The sequence below is a fragment of the Gekko japonicus genome, unplaced genomic scaffold (genome assembly GCF_001447785.1).
Source record: "Gekko japonicus isolate JY-2015 unplaced genomic scaffold, Gekko_japonicus_V1.1 scaffold539, whole genome shotgun sequence".
NCBI classification, from domain to species: Eukaryota; Metazoa; Chordata; class Lepidosauria; order Squamata; family Gekkonidae; genus Gekko; species Gekko japonicus.
In genome coordinates this window covers 793,901-811,032 of record NW_015168667.1, presented here as the reverse complement: position 1 = coordinate 811,032, position 17,132 = coordinate 793,901, and the positions used below count along the sequence as shown (strand labels likewise).

Sequence of the window (17,132 nt, the reverse complement as noted above, 5' to 3'; positions counted from 1 at the left end):
CATAGAATGCAAAGTTCTGCGGGGCTCATATGGGGAGAGGCGGTCTCGAAGATATGCAGGTCCCTGGCCATATAGGGCTTTAAATATGAGCACCAACACCTTGAAACGGATCCGGTATTCGATAGGCAGCCAGTTCATGTCACACAGCACCGGGCGGATGTGTGCCCGCAGAGGCAACAGCATCAACACCCATGCCACCACACTTAGCTGCAGCTTCCAGAGCAGCGTTAAGGGAAGCTCCACGTAGAGGGTGTTACAGTAGTCTAGTCTGGAAGTGACCACTGCATGGGTCACCGCAGCCAGATCGCGCGGGGAGGTGAGTTATGGGGCCAACTGCCTGATCTGCCTCAGATGAAAGAAGGCAGACTGGGTGGTGACCTGGGCCTCCATAGTCAGTGAGGCATCCAGGAACACCCCAAGGCTCTTCACCTTAGACGCTAGCACCAATGGGGCCCCATCAAAGGTTGGGAGCCTAATACCCAGTCCCAGTCCCCCATGATGCAGGTGCAGGACCTCCATCTTCTATGGGTTCCGTTTCAGTCTTTTCTGTTGTAACCAGAGGTCGATTCGGGGGGATCGTGGGGGATCGCAGTTCCCCCAGGTGAGGGGTGGGGGCGGGGCACACGGCAAAGCCCCGCCCCCTACTTCCGGCCGCCCCGCTTCCGGCCCTCATTCAGCCAGGAGGAGGCAGGAGAAGAGGGAGGGTAAGTTGCTTCCTCCCCACCTCTCCCCACCCCTGCCGGCCTGGGGCCAGGGAGGGCCTTCGCGGGTCCACCACCGGGCCCCTGATGTCATGGGGTGTGGCATATGCTAATGAGTTATGCTAATGAGTTCCCCTAGCTCTTTTTCTACGAAACAACCCCTGGTTGTAACCATCCAGCCACGGCCTGTGATGCCCTGTCTAGATGTTCAGGGGCAGAGTCTGGGTGGCCGTCCATCAGTAGATAGAGCTGGGTGTCATTGGCATCTTGGTGACAACTCAGTCAATACCTCTGAATAATCTGGGAATGGGGGCACATATAGATGTTGAATAACATTCGGAAGAGAATCGCCCCCTGCAGCACCCCATATCCAAGTGAGTGCCACTGAGACAACTCTCCCCCCAAGCGCCTCCCTCTGTCTGTCCCCGATCTTGGAGAAGGGAGGCCAGCCACTGTAAGGCTAATCCCTGTCTCCCCACATCGGCGAGGCAGTGGGTCAACCGCCAGTGTTGGCCATTGAGGTTGTGGTGAATGAGTTCCTGGTTTGCCTTCATACCCCATATGAACTTAATTAATTTGCTTGAGTGAATTCAAATGCTGACCACTTGGGAATTCGGCGTTTTCTTTGTTCAGCAAAGTCACAGTTTCAGAATTGTACAGGAAGTGCAGAGTGCCAGTTACATAGCCAAACCACATTTATGAAGCCCTAAGACTTAAGAAACATGGAATTAATTTTTAGGTTGCCAATTCCAGCGTGGGAAATTCCTGGAGATTTGGGAGCTGTGAACAAGAGCAGTAGAGTTCCTGAGAGGGAGATGCCGTAGACCCACTCTCCAGGGCTGCCATTGTCTCCAGGAGAACTGATCTCTGTGGTCGGCAGATCAGTTGTAATTCCAGAATTCCAGGTCCCTCCTTGAAGTTGAAAACCTTACCACATTTCCATATCTATTGAACTACTGCCAGTTTGGTGTAGTGGTTAAGTGAGCGGACTCTAATCTGGGAGAACGGGGTTTGAGTCCCCACTCCTCCACTTGCACCTGGCTGGATGACCTTGGGCAAGCCGTAGTTCTGATAAGAGCTGTTCTTGAAAAAGAGCAGTTTCTGTCAAGAGCTCTCTCAGCCCCACCTACCTACCTCACATGGTGTCTGTTGTGGGGAGGGGAAGGGAAAGGCGTTTGTAAGCCGCTCTGAGACTCCTCTAGGTAGTGAAGGGCGGGGTATAAATCCACTCTCTTATCTTCTTCTGTATGTTATTCCCTAAAGCGTGTCACAGGTGATCAGCTTCATCCTACAAATCACTGTATGCCTGCCTTCCTACTTATCCTCTTCAAATTGGATGTGGTGAGAGGGATGTCTGCATCATCCCTGTGCCCTGTACTGGTATCACTTCTGCCTGTGTAGGAACAGCATTTAATAAGCTTTGAAGCTAATCCTGCCTGGTTGTCCTCAGCTTTAAAAAAGCTCAGTACAAAGTGACAACAGTCCCTTACACTATCCCTTGTATCTTCGCAACAAAAGGGGCCAGACACTCACATTTTTTGGGGGGAAAAGAGAAATGTAGAAAACCTGAAAGACAGATAATCGTGCTATTGCAATGCTATAACATGTCAGCTGCAGTTTTTGAAAATAGGAGGGGGAAATATTGCCATAAGGGTAATAGCAGCTGCAAGAAACTGGAGCAGGGAGAATGCAGGGAAACCTGCTATGTGGAAGCCCCAGTACTGCTCTGTTGTAGTGGCAGCTGGAGCATCAACAGATAAATTATACAAGCCCTGTGTGGAAAACACCAGTATCAGAATAGGGAGATGTCATGATGCTTAAAGTTTGGAAGAAGTATTTATCTGAAGAATATATACAAATAGGAGGAGTAAATGTGGCCAACAGTGTCCTCAGCAGGGCTATTTTTGGGTAGGAACGCACAGGAACGGAGTTCCGGCTGGCTCCCGAGTTGGCCACGTCCAGCAGGAACTCATTAGCATAATAGGCCACACCCAACATCAGAAACCCATTATGATTGGTTACATTAGAGGTGTGTGGCCTAATATGCAAAGGAGTTCCTGCTACAAAAAAAGGCCCTGGGTTTGGACAACAAACAAGGTAAACAGAATAAGAAGCAAAAGGTGGGTGTGGCTGGATAACCACACTTCTGGTAACATGGGGGTGCGGCCTAATGTGCCCATGAGCTGTGCTGTCAGGGATGTGGCCTAATATGCTAATGAGTTTCTGCTGTTGGGTGTGGCCTATTATGCTAATGAGTTCCTGCTGGGCTTTTTCTACAAAAAGAGCCCTGGTCCTCAGAGTTTGGTAACAGTGATGAATGTGAAGTGTGATAGGCTAAGTTGGAAGGAGGGCCATCTGTTGAGCATGCCTAGTCCAGTATTAGTGAAAAGGGCAAGAACAGTGTTTTCAGGTTATGCTATTTTGTATCATGTTTTCTTAAATCCTTTGTTGGAACTCCTTTAATCACCATTAAGTGAAGAAGGCAGAAATTGCTAGGTTTTGATTATGGGTTGAAATTTTTCCTCGTGAACTATGGATGGTTTCTATCAGTATTTTTTCCTTACCTATTAAATGCAACAGAAAACAGGAGACTAATAAAGCCTTATTGATGATATGGGATGTATTTCTCCCCTTTTCCAGTAAAGAAATATTTTTCAGAAATTGTGTCGATGTTTCACAGTACATCATTTACTATGTTGTAATTTCATAAACCCTGGTAGATCTCTCTCTCTATTTCTCTCTCTCTCTCTCCATCCCTCCCTCCCTCCCTCCCTCCCTCGTTTCCAATTGTTAGCAGTTGTTAACCATAGATTTCCAAATTAGGGAGACAGAATTCCTTACTAAACCTATTTTCTCCCCATCTTCCAAGACTTTAGAAATGAGCGGAAGGATAATACCCCTGTTCTTCAGTATCTTACTTAGAGTATAAAAGTAGGTGAGGCTAATCCCCAGTGAGGAACAGCTCTTGGGGCTACTTCCCACATTTCAGTAGAAATTATATGGAACAAATTTTTAACCCTGTACCTTCCCATAGGCTTATCAGTAGGGTTGCAGTTTGGCAAACACAACAGAAAAAAGGCACAGGGAGGGAAGATCATAAGTAAATTCAGTTCATTAGCTGTGACTGTGATCAGACATGCAGTTTGATCCATTGCCATTGCTGTTCTCTTACGGATTTAAAATGCATGATCAGACAGCAACATCTGTCTATCGTGCCCCAGTCGTCTGTGTCCTGTCCCCCCCCCACCCTTTGAAACCTGTGAAAATCTGGTCCTGTTGGTCTGAGCTGGTTCCAAAACGGATTTCCTGTGGTCTGATCATTCTGTTGTTCAGAACCTAAAAAGGTTAGTCAAGAATAGAAGAGGGCCAACTCTAAAAATCTAATTATGAAACATACAAAAATATACATGTATTTATTCAACATAAATTAAAATAACAAACATTCCTACCTCATGTACAAATATAAAAACATACAAGGGCTAATAAGATAGACCTAACGCTTTTCGCCCTAATGCGTTTCGGTCTATCTTATTAGCCCTTGTATGTTTTTATATTTGTACATGAGGTAGGAATGTTTGTTATTTTAATTTATGTTGAATAAATACATGTATATTTTTGTATGTTTCATAATTAGATTTTTAGAGTTGGCCCTCTTCTATTCTTGACTAACCTTTTTAGGTTCTGAATTCTAGATTTAGGTTCATTTTTTCCCTCTTTTTTCTTCTTTGTCCTTACTGATCATTCTGTTACACATGCTATCAGGCAGCTCTGACTGGTCTCTTGTCTTCCAGCCACCTTTTTTTTAACTAGTTAGCGATGTGCGCATAACTGCATATTCACACCTCTCTCCCTCTCCCATAGGGGATGCTCTAAACTTTGTTTTCTTTATAAAAACTTTCAAAGAAAGATACCTCTGTACTTCAGCTTTTTCCCCAAAAACAATTTATTAGGATATAATAAAAAGAAGTGTTCAAACATATATCAAAACTTATACAATTATATATCCTTCCCTCCTCCCTCCCCCCCCTTCTCGGCTTCCCACAGTGCTCCAACCTCCTGCCCAATTCTTAAATTTTCTTCATACCTCCTTATCTCCTTATTCACATCCACAGGTAACTTAATCTTCAACTGTTAGTCATATACATTTATCTATTTTCTACTGTCCTTAATTTTCAATAATTCTCAAAGCAAAGTAAATTGTCCTTTACATCCCAGTATTTCTCCAAATAGTCTTTAAAGTCTGCAAAAAATTCTTCTGCTTCCAAATTAAGTTTCCTTGTCATTTTGTCCATTTCAGCCATAAAAAGTAAATTTTTAATCCATTCCCCTATTTCAGGGACCTTATCTTGTTGTACTTCAGCTTTTTATGTGCTTTGGGGATAGGGTTAATTGAAAAGTTTAGAGAGGGAGGACGGCAGTGAACTACGTATCCCAGCAGGCTCATCAGTACTTGTGAGCATGCTCAAAGGTCAAAGGACAAACTTTTTTTAAAAAAATGACTGATGGCAACATTCCCTGGCTGCTGCATCTGATTGATCAGGGATTGGGGTAAAAGCACTTTGAAGAGTGCTAAAAGGGGAGAGTCTGATCAGTATTCTGTTGCAAAATAACCTGGATCAATTAGTAGTGGGGCAACGGCGGATGAAACTGCACATCTGACCACAGCCTTACATAACTGTTCCTTGGTCAAGCCTGATGGAATGGCTGTTGCAGGAGGCAGTTCTTGGAGGAAGCGGCTCATGGAAGTAGTTGCAGAGGGGAGCAGCCAAATGAAAGTACATCTCAGTCAGGATTTTCTAGAGGGCCTTTCTGTGCCTCTGATGCAACCTGGTGGAATGGCTGCTGAGGGAAGCCGTTTGAGAGCAGCCAAACGGCAGTTGGTTCCAGGCCGGCCATCAGAAGATGCATCGAAAATCAATGTGTAGCTGCATTGCACATTACAAGGTAGCAGGTCTTTAGCCAGGATTTTGTGGTTTGTGGGGCAAAGATTTTTCTGGTGGGGCTGCCATTATTTGCCATAATGAAAGGGGGGGTGTAAACCACTCTCCCTCACCTCCTGCAAGATTTAAAGGGCCCTTCAGCTGATCAGCCACGTGCTCCCTGCCAATCAGCTGAAGAGCCCTTTAAATCTTGCAGGAGGGAAGGGGCACATGCCCTCCCCACTTCTCAAAAGCATCTAAAGGATCCCTTTAAATGCTTTTAGGGGAAAGAAGCAGGGGGCCTTTACGGAAGGGGGCTGGCCCTTTAAGGTAGGAGGTGGAGCCTGCTAGGTAGCTATGGGCCAGCAAGGTAAAAATATAAACACTAAATTTTAACTTGTGAAAGAATAGCATATGAAGAGATCATAAAGACAGTCAAGACGGTTAACCTGAAATCTTCTGACTGTTTATTTTAGACCCAGTTTTATCCAGTTGGCTTTCAGATTGCAGTATCCTTTTTCAGAATCTGCAGCCTTTTAAAACTGCACAAGGTACAGCATCTGAGTTTGGTAGCTGGGAAGGAGGGAAGCCTGTTTTTGCTGACCACAATGGGGAAGTAAAACAGAAGACTTACCCTGTTTTTAATGCTTTACATATTTGTTTTGAAAGCCATTGGCTGTCAAGCTGGCAAAAAAACAACAACACAGATCTTTTGCCAAGTTTGTGCTATTTTGGTTAAACCAAACATAAGCCCTAAACTCCAGGGACCATTTTTTTGTAACATTTAAACATAAACTTTCCTCTAAGCTCGCTAGAAAACTGGATCCCACAACATTGCTACAAATATTCCCAGTACATTTTCAGTCATAAACATATTGATTACACTTCTATGTCTGCTAACACACAAGTATAGATGACTCAAGGCATTGCTGTGCTTCCTTCACACAGACATGTAAACTTTACAACACGCTATTAGTTGGCTGACAGCTATATAAACAGATTGGGGGACAGGTCATAAGCTATTGGGGCTCCCTCCTGGAATTTCGTTTTGTAAGGTGCCAAGATTCAGAATTCTGACTGGTCTCACCAGACAGAGCTCTCTCAGAACTATGAGAAAATAATCTCATCTCTGGGGGTCAGTGAGGGCTTTTGCAGAGGAAATACCAAATGTTTGTTGGGAGACATTTGGCCTCCCAGAACAGGGAATGAAGCTGTTTGCATAGGCCACATAATGCTAAAGATTTTTAGAAATATTTTGATCCCTCCAATCTGATTGGTTGGGGGGTTTTGTGTGTGTGTGTGTGGTTGCACTTTAAGTTAAAAAAATTGAAAGGGGTACTTGTGTTACTGAACACTGTAAATCCAAAGGCTTAAGCATCTAAAGATAAAATACTGTCCCATCAGTTATTTTACTGTATATGTACAGTTGCTTTGTATAATCAGCATGGTTATGCATGGCTCTGCAAACTAAACTATTTTCTTGTAACCCAGTGATTTAAAGCTTGGTTCTTCAAACCAGGTACTGTGGTCTCTCCCTTTCCCCCCGTACATAGCAAAGGGAGTATGGAGAAAACAGAAAAGAATAGGTTAGCTGGAAACAAAAACAACATTGCAAAGTTAGGTTTATTTTTTAAAAAAAGCCAGGAAAGCTGTTTTCTTCAAGTGCCTTCTATATTTTAAGAAATGTTAGGGGATCTGTTGGCTGTTTCACTGAGAACCAAGGACATCTGTTTAGTAGTCTTCACAGTAGTCTACACAGTTTGGTGTAGGGGTTACGTGCGTGGACTCTAATCTGGGAGAACCGGGTTTGATTCCCTGCTCCTCCACTTGCACCTGGCTGGATGACCTTGGGCAAGCTGTAGTTCTGATAAGAGCTGTCCTTGCAAAAAGCATTTTCTGTCAGAGCTCTCTCAGCCCCACCTACCTCACAGGGTGTCTGTTGTGGGGAGGGGAAGGGAAAGGAGTTTGTAAGCCACTCTGAGACTCCTTTGGGTAGTGAAGGGCCATGGGGTATAAATCCAATCTCTTCTTCTCCTCCTTCTTATATACACTGTCATTTTCAGGGACAAATATTATTGTCTGCACTCAGTCTTTGAATACAGTGCATTTTCACATATTTTTAAGGGCCTTTAAGCAGGCTGGTTGCCTGTAGGCTGATCAAAGGTTTCTGAAGAATCACAGGGAGCAGAGGCGGTATCATAGCACTTTCAAGTCTCTTGTCTGATGTACCTGTCCTAAGGCACGGTGGCTCACAAGTAGGGTTGCCGACCTCCAGGTGGTGACTGGAGATCTCCCATCATCCCAACTGATCTCCAGATGGCCGATATCAGTTCCTGTGGAGAAAATGGCTGCTTTGGAGGATGAACTGCATGGCATTATACCCTGCTGAGGTCTCTCCCCTTCCCCAACCCCTGCCCTCCCCAGGCTCTGCCCCCAAATCTCCAGGAATTTCCCAGCCCAGAGTTGGCAACCTTACTCACAAGTGAAGAATAGCCTTTCTGTGTGGGGAAAAGGTCTGCCGCATTCTGCTTTTCCTCTTTTTAGGGGGTGCTGTGGTTCAGCGGTAGAGGGATGATAGACTTTCTGGCTGCAGAAGTGCCTTGCTATCTGCACCTAAAATATCAGGTGGTAGATGATGTGAAGGACCCTGTGTCTGAGACTCTAGAGAGCTGCTGTCAGTCAGAATAGTCAATGCCAAGGTGTAATGTATTCAATAGCTGCCATTGAATGCATGATGTATGTGAAACATCTAATTGACTTGCCATGTTGAGCTTCGTTCTGGGCTAGGATCCAAACCCATCCAATCGCATTGCTAGCCCAGGAAAGCACCTAGCCAATCACTTTACAGCAAGCTCCCTGAGCGGGAACGTCCGTGATTGGTCCTTATATGAACAACCGTATTGGTTGGTATTTGTACAGTGGGTGTGGCTACATTAGCCGGGAGAGTTTAAAAGCAGGACAACTGCAATGTAAAAGCTGAACTGTTCTGTTCTGGCTATCAGATGTTGATCTGTGTTGGAGTTGTGTTCGAGTTGAAGAATAAAGTTGTGTTCTTGCTGAATCACTCTCCGGCTGCTTTGTTAAGCGAGCGACTTAACACAAGGATTGCTGTGGTTCGGCACAAGGTAGTTTCATGTGTTCTTGTGGTCTTAATAGCTTGTTTTATCCAAGTTTTAAACTTGTGCAATTGTTGTAGTCCTGTCTACCTGTTTCACTGTGTTGTGTGTCTCATTAAACACGCACAGACTCCTTATGCTGGAATAACGAGGACTGCAGAATGTGTGACCAGAGAAGTTAGGATTGGATCAGGTCAGAGTGGATTTAAGGATTTGAACTCTACCACTTTGTGCATATTTTTGAATCTGAACTCTGATCACTTTGTGCATATTTCTTATCAGCCTTGTAAAGTTACTTATTAAGTGTGTGCATCTTATAGTTGAATTATCTATTCAGTGAAAATTAAAGTCCCAATATGAAAATGAAGTCGCTTTTTTAGACTTTAAAAGGTTAATGCAAACATTTAAATTGATCACGAGTGGCTGTAGCAGGAGTCACAAATGCTACCAAAAAGCCAGATTTCACAGTGAAAAGAAACATGAGGTATAGCCAGGGGTCATTTCGTAGAAAAAGAGCTAGGGGAACTCATTAGCATAACTCATTAGCATATGCCAGAGCCCCTGACATCAGGGGCCCGGCGGTGGACCTGCAAGGTCGGCAGGAGTGTGAGGAAGCCCCGCTAAGGCCCTCCCTGGCCCCTGGCAGGCAGGGGTGGGGAGAGGCGGGGAGGAAGCAACTTACCCTCCCTCTTCTCCTGCTTCCTCCTGGCTGAATGAGGGCTGGAAGCGGGGCGGCCGGAAGCAGAGGGCGGGGCTTCGTCATGTGCCCCGCTCCCCTGCACCTCACCCGGGGGAACTGTGTTCCCCCGCGTTCCTCCCCCCGAAATGACCTCTGGGTATAGCTGTTCTTGATGTATTTAAAAGAAACTTCCTGAAGAAAGTAAACTAGTGTGGCAAGCCTAAAACCTCTTCCCCCTCCCTCCGTCATCTACCTTTTTATGTTCAGAAAGCTTATTCATGAGCATTGGAAGATAGGCACCTGCACTATTTTGGCCCCAGTCACACGGGCCGGATATCGCGGGGGGGGGGAGGCGTGGCTAATTGCCCCGGAGGAAACTAACGCGTGGCTGCCCGAGCACACATCCCTGTCAAGGTCCTGTGGTTCGGGGAAAATGCCGATCAGACGGGTATCCTGCAGCGCGGCACAGAAGCCGCGCGGCACGATTGCACTAGCAATCGCTCTTTGTGCGCATGCGCTGTTGGGTGCTGTTGCGCAACCTGCGAAGAAGAACAGAAGCGGGTGCCAGATGCCACATAAGTCCACCAGGAATGCGATCAGATGCCCGCCCTTGGCCCGCGGTTTCAGGAAACTAGTACCTCGTAGGTACTAGTTTTTAACTCCGCACCTTCGGCGGGGAGCCACGGATTCGCCACGGGAGCAATTCGCTTCCCAGATATTGGAGTGAGATCGTGCCCGGAAAATCCGCGGGACTCCCGTGCCTCTCCCGCGGCAACTTTGCCGTGTGACCGGGGCCATAATATGGCAGGAGCTCAATGCATAATTCTGTCACTTGTGCAGCTCAGCTCTGTGCGGCAGCTCTGAAATCACAGGAGTAGCTGTTTCCATGTAGCCCCGTATTTCCTGTTGGAGGGGATGGCAACATTGCTCTTTCTCATGCCACTGTTGCCCACTCCCAAAGGTCTTGGAGGTGATTCGGTGGAGGATTAAACACAGGAAGGATTCTGTTTGATATAAATATGCCTCAGTGTCGGCTGAGCTATTTCCTTTAAGACTTTACCATGTATGGATATGCCAAGTTACCCTGAGAGAGCTAAGTTGGAAAGTAAGTGTCATGAATGATAGGCAAAGCCTCAGATGTTAGCCCCTGTGGCACTTGGGGCTGACCTGGTTCTTTCCCAGGGTGGAGCTACCACCCCTCGGAATCCCAGATGAGCCCCCACTTATCACGAATGATAGGCAAAGCCTCAGAACCCAGGAGCAACCTTAATTTTAGGTAGCTACCTGCTAGGGGTCATCCTTGACTGTCGTCTGTAACCTTTATCAGGGCTTTTGTTGTAGAAAAAGCCCAGCAGGAACTCATTAGCATAATAGGCCACACCCGACAGCAGAAACTCATTGGCATATTAGGCCACACCCCTGACAGCACAACTCATTGGCATATTAGGCAACACCTCCATGTTACCGGAAGTGTGCTTATCCAGCCACACCCACCTTTTGCTTCTTGTTCTGTTTACCCAGGGTTTTTTTTTGGAGCAGGAACTCCTTTGCATGTTAGGCCACACACCCCTAATGTAGCCAATCCTAATGAGTTCCTGCTGTTGGGTGTGGCCTATTATGCTAATGAGTTCCTGCTGGGTGTGGCCAACTTGGAAGCCAGCCGGAACTCCGTTCCTGTGCGTTCCTGCCCAAAAATAGCCCTGACTTTATTATTGAGAGTCTTTGATGTCGGTGCTTCAGCCAGCCTCTAAGGCTTAAGAGATACTTTTTTTACCTAGTTTTAGGCTTGCTAATGTAAAATCAATGTAAAATGTAAAAGGAGCTGCGGTGGCTCAAGTGGTTAAGACGCTGAACTGCAGGCTGTGGAAGGTCGGTAGTTCAGCAGTTCGAGACCCGAGTGTGCCGCATGACGGAGAGAGCTCCCGTCTCTGGTTCCAGCTCCTGCCAACCTAGCAGTTCGAAAGCAAGAAATTGCAAGTAGATAAATAGGTACCACTTCAGTGGGAAGGTAACAGCGTTCCGTGCGCCTTGGTGTTTAGTCATGCCGGCCACATGACCACGGAAACGTCTTCGGACAGCGCTGGCTCTTCGGCTTTGAAACGGAGATGAGCACCGCAACCCTAGAGTCGGACTCGACTGGCTTTCGAGCAAGGGAACCTTTACCTTTAATGTAAAATCAGAAGGCAGGTTCTTAACAGTGCTGTACTTTTGTAATCTGTAAGGCCTAGTGAGTGACCTCTTGTAATATATGATCTCTCTTTTTTTTTTCTCCCCCCCCCTCCTTTTCTAGGATCCTTGTGTTCCCTAACCATTGACAAGGTCTTTTCTGAAGACGAGGGTCAATATAAATGCATAGCTGAGAATCCTTCAGGAAGAGCAGAATGTGCTTGCAGTGTATTGGTGGAAGGTAAGTGGGGCAGCCTGGTTTGGGAATTTCAGAGGAGTGGCCATATTAGTCCACAGAAGCAAAAACAAAGCAGAAGTCAATCAATCAATCAATAAACCTTTAATGGCATATACAACCTTAAAAATCAAGACAGAAAATGACAAAATGACAACTAAAAGTCTAGGTTAATTATAAAATCATGAAACGGACTTTCCCAAATTTTTCACTCTCAACACGTCAACTAAAAAATTGGCCACTGCCACAGTAATCTCTGCTGTTACATCGTTCAATAGAAATGGGCATTTTATTTCGTTGGAAAGGTGATGTTTACCCTGCAACCAAGTGTTTAACCATTTTTCCCTAGCAGATGCATGCCACGAACAGTCTAACAATATGTGATCAATTGAATCAAGAGAGTTAGAACCGCAGTCATATCTCCGTTCATGCTTAGGAATATTTTGAAACCTACCATACAGTAGTTTTGATGGAAAGGCATTTACTCGTCAAAGCAGAAGTCCAGTGGCACCTTAATGGCTAACAGCACTTATTCCAGCATGAGCTTTGGTCAGTTCCTTTGGTCAGTTCACTTCCTCAGATGTAACAAAAGAAAAGAAGTGAGTTTGGACACACGGCGGCGCAGGCAGTAAAAAAAAAAAAAGCCTGCAAGGTAACCCATCAACAGCTTTAAGCTGTTCAAGTCCCACCGCAGCCGGGGTGAGCTCCCGGCCCGTGTCCTAGCTCCCGCCTACCCAGCGGTTCGAAAGCCTAGCAAGTAGATGAATGGGTGCAGGGGGGCACCCGCCTTCCGGTGCAGTGACGGCAAAAAAAGAACTCTGGTGCTGGCGGCAGGCAACGGTGATGGCGGCGAGGCGATCCGGCAAGAACATGGCGGCGAGTTGACATCAAGCAGCAGGCGGGGATTGGTCCAGAGACGCAGCATGGCCGGAGCCAATCGGACAGAGGCCAGTGCAGCCGTCGTCGCACAGTCACGAACTGTGGAACTACCCCAGAAGGAGCCGCTGCGGAGCCGCGCCGAGATAGAACCCTCCACAAGGAAGCCACAGAAAGAAGAATATCAAAAAAAGAAGCCGGCAGGGTGCCTGGTAGGCACTCACCTTCCCTATACATTGTGTGGCCCTAGCTAGAAAGTTATAAAATCCCCATGTAAACCGCTCATAGCCTCCGGGATGGAGCGGTATAGAAATTGAATTTTTAAAAAAATATCTCATGCTGGAATATCTGTTGTTAGTCGTTAAGGTGCCACTGGACTTCTGTTTTGTTCTGGTCTGGAGAACCTTTCACTGAAGAACCCATCTGCCTTCCCTCAGAGAGGCCTTTCAGCTTGTGATATCCTGACCCCACTGTTGCCGTGTTCCAGTTCTTTTCAATCTGATTTTTATTTGTACAACTATGGGGGGGAAAGTGTTTTTCCCTCTCCCTACATGCTTTCCACGAAAATGTAGTAATTCAATCCTTAAACCAAACAGCGAACCATCTGCACGATCTAAGCACTGTGTCAATATCGCTGAGCATAAACTCAGACCCTGCAGACTCGGGCTGCCAAAACATTGCTTCTGAAATTATTTTCAAACCCTTTCGATGCTATTGGAGCAGTTTATGTAATACAGGCATAGGGGTTTCTGTGTCTAAAGCTATATGTGCACAGCTGCCTGGAGCTATGAAACAATTTATTTAATATATGTACAAAAATACACTCGGGCAAGTGTACAATTGGTGTATAATCAGTAAAAGCACATTACACTATAAAAGCAGCACTCCGTAAAACAACAAAAAATACTTCTATAGTTGTTTCATTTCTTTCATTCATGCATGCATGCATTCATTCATTCATTCATTCATGCATTCATTCATTCATTCACCAGTGTGGTGTAGTGACTAAGAGTGTTGGGCTAGTGTCTGGGAGACCCAAGTTCGAATTGCGCCATGGAAGCTAACTGGATGACCTTGGGCCAGTCACACAGCCTTACCTACCTCGCAGGGTTGTTGTGAGGATAAAATTGAGTAGAGGAAGAACATATAAGCCACTTTGGGTCCCTGTTGGGCAGAAAGGTGGGGTATAAATGAAATTAATTAATTAAACTTCTCAATAAAATACTCCATGAATCTCAGTCGGCTGTGACAATTTGTTTACCCGCAGTATAAAAAAAAACATCCCCAGAGGCAATGTATAGTGAAAACTAGCAAATACTAACCAAACGGGCCTAAATTATTAAAATGTATTCAAACATAAAAGGCAGAGGCACCAAATGTAGGTAAAACAGGAAGGGGCATACCGTGATGGGGGGCAGCTCCCCAAAGGGATTTTTCCCTTGTGGCCAATCACAGGAGGACCTGTGATGATAGATGCAGTATCTGGGCAGGATTATGCGGGAGCAAGGAGTCTTTCGGCTTCCTGGTCCCTTTACAGATTACAATCACTGTATTGAATTGGAACAGTTCAAGAACCTCTTCTCTCCGTGTTCCTAGCCTCATGCACACAAGACAGATTTTTCTAAAGCTCATTTTTCATTCATGCCTGATGTGGAGATAGGCAAGAGATCGGTATGAGTCTGAGCAGTGTGGTCCAGTGTTGCTTCAGCTCATCCAGAGCATCGATTCCCTGTATGGACGTAACCCGTTTCCCTATTCCTCTCATGATACAGAAGGAACGAATAATCGTGATTCAGTGTCTGCAAAGTACTGTGTAATGATGTATGCAAGCCTTGCCAAGCATCCACAAATGTTACTTGCCCACGAAACATTTTGCTGGTCCGCTAGCCCACACATATCGGTGTTAGTCTTTTCAAGCCAATTGTTAGCCTGGAAGGAGAGTGCAAGCTGTCTTCCATTTTAAAAATGTTTCCCTGCATGACCAGGCATATCACAACGTACATGCCCTTGGCCTGCGTTAGCCTGTTTCATTTTTGTTGTTGTTCAGTCGCACAGTCAAGTCCGACTCTTTCCGACCCCATGGACCAGATCACGCCAGGCCTTCCTGTCTTCCGCTGTCCTCTGAAGTTGGCTCAATTTCATCTTTGCAGCATCAGGCTTTCCTTTCACCATCAGACACATCCACAACTGAGCGTCCTTTCGGCTTTGGCCCAGCCGCTTCACTCTTTCTGGGGTTACTTGTACTTGCCCTCTGCTCTTCCTCAGTAGCACTGTAAATCACTGATTCTACAGTCATACAGCATAGTCCACCAGTGCATCACACAAAGCAAAATAATAAGTGCATTTGCATAGGGGCAGGGGATTCTGTATTTCTGCTCACATTGGCCTTACATAAGAACATGAGAGAAGCCAATGTTGGACCAGGCCAATGGCCCATCCAGTCCAACACTCTGTCACACTGTGGCCAAAAATACCAGGTAGTCATCAGGAGGTCCAGCAGTGGGGCCTGACCGAAGAACACCATGGCTGACTGATTTTCTTCTCTTATTGGCTTTAATAAGCCGCTGCATAATAATCTGCAAGTGCTGTCCCAGCATTTTACAGCTACGGGGATAAGGGCGAGGAAATGAAAACATTTTTAGTTCAGAAATCAAACGGAGGTAGTTTCCAATGTCCACATCGCCAAGATAATGGCTTTGTTCTTCAGATAGTCCACAGATCAGGGTTGTAAGAATGAGGGGACAGCCTGTGCTTGACTGCTGGTGATTTCTTTGTGAATCACCCCTTGTTCTTGGTGATTTTCGAGACTAAATTTCTCAGCAACTTATGTCAATATAATATGGCTTGTGCAGCAGAAGTAAATGTCATTCAGGGCATAGCACAAAATTTGGTATTTAATGTGCTACTGTTAAAATACTGTTATACAATGTGGGTTAAAGACCTCAGCTGGGCTAATCTGTGTACAAACACATAGTAAAATTAATGTTTAGTCTCTGGGTAAATAGTTCAGGCACAGTGTCACTTTGGTTTGTGAGAAAACGTTTGAGCATAGCTGAAACAAGTGATGAAAAGACTTGGAGTCACATCATTCATCATCACCTCAATTGTCTTATCATAAATGCTGGCATTCCCATCTATTTTGTTATGGGACAGTAAACAGTTACATGCTGAATTCCAAAAGCATTGATAGCATTTTACATTCCTGACATCCGGTTAAAAGTCAAGGGAATCCAGTATTTATGGTCTCCTGCCCTGTTCACTTCTCCTACAGAATCCTGTTATGAAGCCTTTTATACCATTTATGTGGAATTCCTCTGGAGATGAAATCTTGGCCGAAGGCCATTAGGCAGAATCCCAGCTTTTGTGAGGATCCTTAAAATTCCAGAACATAGCTTCTTCAGCTGTTTAATGAGCATATTTAAAAGTTTCTCTTGTGCAACAGCCTCCTAGGACAGTTTCTATAAGTGCCTTTGTTCACAATTACATCAATTTATGTTAAGGATATCTGTTAATTTAGTCCCCTTAAGCAGGAGATCTATGTTTCAACAGGTTTCTCACCTAGGGCTGCCAAGTGGGGGCGGGGGGCAGGTAAACCCCCGCTTTGGAGGCCCGATTTTTGCCGCCGCGGAATCGGGCTCCGGGGGGAACCCCACCCCGACGTGTGCGTCACCAGGAAGTGACGTGGGCATGCTGGGCGTGCTGGGGGCGGGGCCACGGCCATACAAGGGAAAACTCTATGGTTTTCCCTTGTATGGCCGTGGCCCTGCCGCCAGTGTGCCTAGCATCCTCCTGTCGCTTCCGGGTGATGTGCGCGCACACACACAAGACGCTGGCCGGGAGCCCCCCGCTCCCAGCGAAGATACACTTGGCAACCCTATCCTCACCCCAGTGGGTATGTGACTGTCAGTAGGAAGGCACTGACTCCAAAGTGTTACTGATGTGAATTAAATGGTTTATTGGAAAGCACTATTGTACAAAAACAGTACAGTACAAAAGTAGTACACTACAAAAGCAAACGGCAAACTGAAGCAGATGCATGATACCTCAATACATAGGAAAAGGCATGGAATCCAAAGCAAATAATATTGGGTACATAAATAGGCAGCGCATAAGCAAATAAAACATGAGTCTGCAAACCAGTCCCCAGTAGAGGACATACTAGACGGTATAGAGATGAGCCATAAACAGGGGTTGTTTCATAGAAAAAGAGCTAGGGGGACTCATTAGCATAACTCATTAGCATATGCCACACCCTCTGACATTACCGGAAGTGTGTCATAAGGCCACACCCCCTGACATCACCGGAAGTGTGTCATAAGGCCACACACCCCGCCCCCAACGGTCCCGGCCGGCGGGAGTGCAAGGAAGCCCCGCGAAGGCCCTCCCTGGCCCCAGGCAGGCAGGGGTGGGGAGAGGCAGGGAGGAAGCAACTTACCCTCC

General features: G+C 46.0%; 1 protein-coding gene across 1 annotated transcript in view; it reads left to right on the top strand.

Annotated features, from left to right (window-relative positions):
• Positions 1 to 17,132, top strand: part of MYLK (myosin light chain kinase) — a 271,468-nt gene that overhangs the window by 128,378 nt on the left and 125,958 nt on the right. The window contains exon 16 of the mRNA XM_015415311.1: positions 11,706 to 11,822. Coding sequence (XP_015270797.1) covers positions 11,706 to 11,822 — 117 coding nt within the window. The remainder of the gene's footprint in view (positions 1 to 11,705; positions 11,823 to 17,132) is intronic.